Source organism: Bremia lactucae, linkage group LG2, assembly GCF_004359215.1.
Source record: "Bremia lactucae strain SF5 linkage group LG2, whole genome shotgun sequence".
In the NCBI taxonomy this organism is placed as follows: Eukaryota; Oomycota; class Peronosporomycetes; order Peronosporales; family Peronosporaceae; genus Bremia; species Bremia lactucae.
The window spans coordinates 2,047,098-2,052,623 of NC_090611.1; the positions used below are offsets into that span (position 1 = coordinate 2,047,098).

The 5,526-nt window shown below is 45.9% G+C and overlaps 3 protein-coding genes across 3 annotated transcripts; all 3 read left to right on the plus strand.

Moving 5' to 3' along the window:
* Positions 1-536: 536 nt before the first annotated feature.
* On the plus strand, positions 537-1,802 carry CCR75_003676 (uncharacterized protein; the record flags this gene model as incomplete). The annotated part of the gene is made up of 4 exons (XM_067961770.1): positions 537-561; positions 625-659; positions 725-805; positions 862-1,802. The coding sequence occupies 4 exons, from the start codon at positions 537-539 to the stop codon at positions 1,546-1,548; spliced, it is 828 nt and encodes a 275-aa protein (XP_067822059.1). The 3' UTR covers positions 1,549-1,802.
* A 364-nt stretch (positions 1,803-2,166) lies between these two features.
* On the plus strand, positions 2,167-3,555 carry CCR75_003675 (uncharacterized protein; the record flags this gene model as incomplete). Its single annotated transcript, XM_067961769.1, has 1 exon — positions 2,167-3,555. The coding sequence occupies one exon, from the start codon at positions 2,167-2,169 to the stop codon at positions 3,553-3,555; it is 1,389 nt and encodes a 462-aa protein (XP_067822056.1).
* Positions 3,556-3,659: 104 nt separating this feature from the next.
* CCR75_003674 (uncharacterized protein) lies at positions 3,660-5,263 on the plus strand (the record flags this gene model as incomplete). The annotated part of the gene is made up of 3 exons (XM_067961768.1): positions 3,660-3,754; positions 3,822-3,955; positions 3,984-5,263. 3 exons carry the CDS (start codon positions 3,660-3,662, stop codon positions 5,261-5,263), a joined length of 1,509 nt encoding a protein of 502 aa, XP_067822057.1.
* Between the last annotated feature and the right edge of the window lie 263 nt (positions 5,264-5,526).

A 5,526-nucleotide genomic window follows, 5' to 3' on the forward strand; every position in this document is an offset into this window, starting at 1 on the left:
TAAATTGCTAAGGATTCTTAGCAACTAAGGTCGATACTAAGAAGGCTTAGTTTATGGAAAAAGTTAACCTATTTTGATATAATTATGTTCCTAGGTATTGCAATCTTCGTAACTGACTCAATATACTAATCTAAATATGTATGACGACTCATTATTCACCACCCATTCGCGCGTCTAGCAGCATTGGTGGGGTCAATTAAAAAATATTAAACAATCGATGAACAGAACTGTCATATAACTGCGCAATATTACCATGTATGGTAACCTTGAAATGTTAATTATTCTTTATTGTTCCTCTTATAGGCAATATTATTTATGTAACGAGCTACCCCGTAACAATAAGAGTGATTATTAAACGACGAAACACAGCCAACTTGCAGCTTCTTTTAACGTGTTAAAACTTTTTTGATTGATAAAAGTCCAATTTTAAAAGTATCGAAAAAAGTGGTGGAAGGAGTGGACGTTTCCATGTAATTTTGCGATGATTTTACTAAAAATTAGAATAGCTGTATCATCAAAACTTGCGAATAGTGGACATGCAGGTCGCAATCGTGCAGTACGGTGCGCGTCAAAATAGCAACTAAGTCGAATGCTGATAGTAATCAATTATAAATGTACTCTAAGATCCACAGCTCGGTCAAGTTGAGCGCAATATGCAGGTCGGGGTCAAGTAATTGCCACGCATAATTTCAGGCCGAACAACTTTTCATTATCTTGTCTGCAGCATGTGAATGAAATGGTCGCTTCGCTTTGTAAAGAGGATTCGATCGACGTACTCATGCTTTCAGAGGTGGCTAAAACTAGCGTTCCTATCCGAATTGCTTTGAAGAATATGCTAAATATCGAACTGACGCTGTGTAGATGGCATTTACTGGCTACGTATTTAAAACCAAGGCTGACGTGACTGCAATGGCCGAGATGGCAGGCAAAGGACGGACATTTTGGTGGTGCCGCCGCCAAGCGCGACGACTACGTTGCATTGTAACGTGTGGTTATGTTGAGAAAGAAGGCGAACTTTTGTACAATTCTATGCTAGTTGTTAGCCCGGACGGCGAACTCATGTGCAACCCGCGCAAGAAGTTCTTGTACGAGACTGACAAGTCGTGGGCAACGCCGGGTGACGATTTCCTCACGTGGCACTGTCCTTGGCTCAACAAAGTCATATCATTTGGCATATGTATGGACATTAATCCAAATGACTTTAAATCTCCGTTTTGTGCATTCGAGTTTGGCACCAATGTCGTCGAAAAGCAGAGCGATCTGGTGCTCTTCGCTTGTGCTTGGACTGATTTTGATGATCATGACGAAGAGCCCTTCCCAACGCTCTCATACTGGGCGGAACGTCTTTCCCCCATCACAAGGGCGCTGAAAAATGGTGAGTATAACAAATCCAATTGCCACTATCTTTGCTCGAATCGAATCGGTCTCGAAAATGGCACATTTTTCGTTGGTGCAAGCTGCGTCATGTCGCTCAAAGAGCCTGCTGTGGTTGCGTACGCTGGACGTCGCACTGAAGAACTACTTCGAGTTGAATTAAGGGACGAATAATCCCACCAGAGTGAAGCTGACGGGCGACCTTTTGACCGACTGTATTTGACATTGGTGCCATTTGCTCCTCAAGTTTCAAGCACTTGATCATAATTTTAGTTAAATTCATATAAGTTGAACTGCACTGATAAGTTGCTTAACAAATGACGATGAGAGATCGCTGCCGTTTCGTTAAAATATCTCGTAATGCAATGTAGATTTCGTTAGGTAATCACTATATCTTGGTATGTCATTTGGAATATAAAAAAATGGTGTGTGGGCTGTTTCGAATTTAATTCTCTAGCAAATTGCACCGATTATTACATACAAACGTCAGCTCTCTACAGCACTGACAACAATTCGTCGTCCGCAGCAGATGTAGACGAATACATGGCAATGTGACTGGGATTTGAAATTGCTGACGTGTGTTGAACACAGGTGGCGACGTCATCGACCACGGTACTAATATTTATAAGCTAATCTATTGAAGAAACACCAGCAAAAAAATTGAAGATGCAAAATGACGCGCATAAGTCACGTTTACAATTACTTTTATCTTGCCTACGGTAGGCTCGTCATTATTATTATTTTTGCACTGTCTGTGCATTGTTGTCATCTTGGCGACAGGCCAGCAATCGAATGCGTGTGAAAAAGCTGAACGTGAATCGGCGTTATAAAGTAGGGGAAGACGAGGTTGTCGCTGTAAGCGGAGATAGTGACCAACGAAAGTGTGTGAGTCCGACTGAGTCTCAGCGGAAAGCGGCTGCTAGCAATAGCAGTGGCTCCAGTAGCCCAACGGACGTCCAGCAGCAGTACTTAAGTGATCAGTCGCCATTTAGTTTCCATTCCTGCAGAAATTCGCAAAATTACGCTGTGGTGGAAACTTTGATTGAACCTAACGCTACGGCGACAGACGTCGTGATGCACGAGATTGAGGCAGTACAGCGCGACGCGATGGTCGATCGGCTTGTCGAAACCTTGCGCTCCATGAAGCCTCATGCACCCGAAAAAGTCCTAGTTGCATTGCCGAGGCTGGCGCAGCACATGGAAAAGGCTCTTTTTAAAATGGCCAAGAGCGAGGCCGAGTACAGCGATCTCTCCACACTTCGTATGCGCATTTCCTACATTCAGGAAACTCAAGCTAAACGGTTGCTTGCCCAGCAGCAAAAGCTGCAGACACAGTCTCTGACACTCGATCAAAGCGGTAGCCCAGTTTGTTGTGTGCCTATGTCTCAAACTGATGAGCAGGCTCACATCATTTTTCAGCATCTGCAATCGTGGCGCCAGAAGCTCGTTGATTTGTACGGCGTCGCGCCTTGGGATATCCTACCTAATCCTACGTTAGCTAGAGTATCTCTTGATATGCCAGTCACCGAGCAGCAGCTGTTGGTGTGCGGTGTGGGGAATGAACAAGTTGCACGCTTTGGAATTTCTTTATTGCAGGAGCTGCAGCGCCATCGTGGTCGTACCCCGAGCAAAATACCCATCCGTTCGATTGAGACTAAGCAAAGCCATAAAGTAGGCTCTAGCAAGCGCGGACCTATGGAGTCACTGGATACTCGTGAGAACAAAAATCGAAAGAATGGAGAAATCGCACGCTCAAACTCAGCTGCGAGCTTTAAGGAGGCGACCCCTGCACCTCTACTCCCTGCTGTGGACTCACTCCCGACGTTGTTGCCGATAATTTCTGATGGTGTCGCTAGCTCTACCAGCCATTTATTGACGAGAAAGCATACGCCATTTTCGGCAACGGCATCGACGCGGTCACCGTCTTGTGAGCGGTCTCAGCAAGAATCGCTTGCGTCACGAATGTATCCATCACAGCCACATCACCAGCAACAGGATCGCATGCAATTGCTCGTACAAGGCGCGGGTCAATTAGAGAATGCGAAGAGCGTGGAGGTATTTCAGAATGAAATAAAGTCGCTGCGGTGGATGCTGCATGTGTCTCGACAGGAAAACTCGCAGCTAGAAAAGGAATTGAAGCGTCTGCGCGCCGAGCTACAGCACGCAAAACGAAAGCAGTAGGATATGAACAAGAGCTTTCAAGTATTTAATATTATCAAATGACATAGCTGTGTCACGAAATATATCTAACCAATCTGAAAGGCTGACACAATTGTTGTGATAAAATGCAATTTCTGGTGGAAGGGCAAACGCTGCTGCATGACGGTCGCTACCGTTTCCTGCGCAACATTGGTTGCGGCACGTTTGCGGTAATTATGCGGTGCGTGCCCTACCTAAAAGGGCTAGGATTTCACTATCTGAATAATTGGAGCTTACGATTTAGTTAGAGCTCTGGATGTGCAGCAGCAGCACCATGTAGCTATCAAATGCGTACGCCAACCGGAATTTAACGCGCTTAGCAAGCGCGAAGCTGCAGCGCTGCGGCGAATTAACAAAAAGGACTTTAATGGAACTTGTGCCGGTGAGTACTCGTTTGGGTAGATTTTGAGCTCTCCGACATGCTACTCTGACCCGCTCACTAAACGCAGTAGTGCGCCTTTTGGAGACTTTTACAGAGCAAGGTCATTACTGCCTTGTGCTGGAGCTCCTGGGAGATCAAGTGTTGGACGTGCGACGCTGGGGCCCATGGCGTCAGGCGCCCGAGGTAGCTATGGCATCCACATGGACACTGCAGCTTATTGAACGCAGGCGAAAACGCTCACCAGTGCCCAATCCCGATATCATTAGCATTCATTCACTTGAGGCACCGCAGAGGCAAAAATTGAAAAATTTCGGAGGCATGGCTACTTCATTGTCTTTAGCAGAAGTGCGGCAGATAGCGGCGCATCTCTGCGGCGCGCTAGCTTTTCTTCATGACCTAGGTCTTATCCATGCAGACATTAAACCTGAGAACGTGGTGCGCTCCAATGCGGAAGCCTTTGTGGGATCATGCGCATCGTTGCCACTATGCTCGTCGCCAATTAAGCTTGTGGATTTTGGTAATTGCTTAACTGCGAACGAGTTGGAGGCGTACAACGGTAAGCATACAAGCGGAGGCTTTGACGTGCAAACTGTCACGTATAGAGCCCCCGAAGTAGCTGCGGGGCTTTTGCTCTGCTCTGCCATGGATATGTGGTCATTGGGCTGCTTATTACTCGAATGTGTATCGGGCAAACCGTTATTCACGACGCTGGCTCTAGCACAGGAGCGTGATGATTTTTCAATAGTTGAGAACGCGCATCTTTTGGTGCAGATTGAAGGCGTCGTGACAAACAAAACCCCACTCCATATAGTGTGCGCCCCTTATCGATCAGCTGCAACAAATGGAGAAAATGCTGAGATGGCAGACTTTCGTGCGAAGCAAGTGACGTCAACTTCATTGCAGGCTCACTTAGACGCTGCAGCACCGGACAGTGACCACTTTCATAACTTTATTTACAGGTTACTGGATGTGAATCCTGCAACAAGAGCCACAGCGAGGGAGGCGCTCTTCCACCCCTTTTTGCAAGCCTTCTTTCCATTCAAAACATTGTTTGATCCGATCAATGATAGTCAAAAGACCAAAGAGCATAAGGCTGTAACAGGAATTGCTCGATCCGTTTTCATAGCAGGTAGGAAGCATGAGATGAAACGATCCAGATCATGTGAATCAGAAATTCGAGGACTGCAGAAGATAAAGTCAGCTGCAAAAGAGGCTTCGGCTCGGAATGTGGACTTACGTCATGTGCTAAAAATTATTCCTCGTGATGTGTCAAATCGAACTTCCCTATCGCCTCGTAAAAATCTGTAGTTATTGCGCTTTTTTAATATTATTTCATATGCCCGTGCTGTGCGAATAACTCAGATATTAGCATCAAGTTTCGGCGGAATCTATGTTGATCCCTTCAAGTGGTCATCTGCGCTAATATTGCGTCTACGCGCTGATCCCAGGCTGCCTCAAAATTTCGTAAACAAACTGTTTTCGCCTCAATATTGTCACGAAGAGCACGGAATGCAGCCTCCTTGCAAACTGCCGCAATGTCAGCTCCTGTGAATGCACATAAACTATTTTTT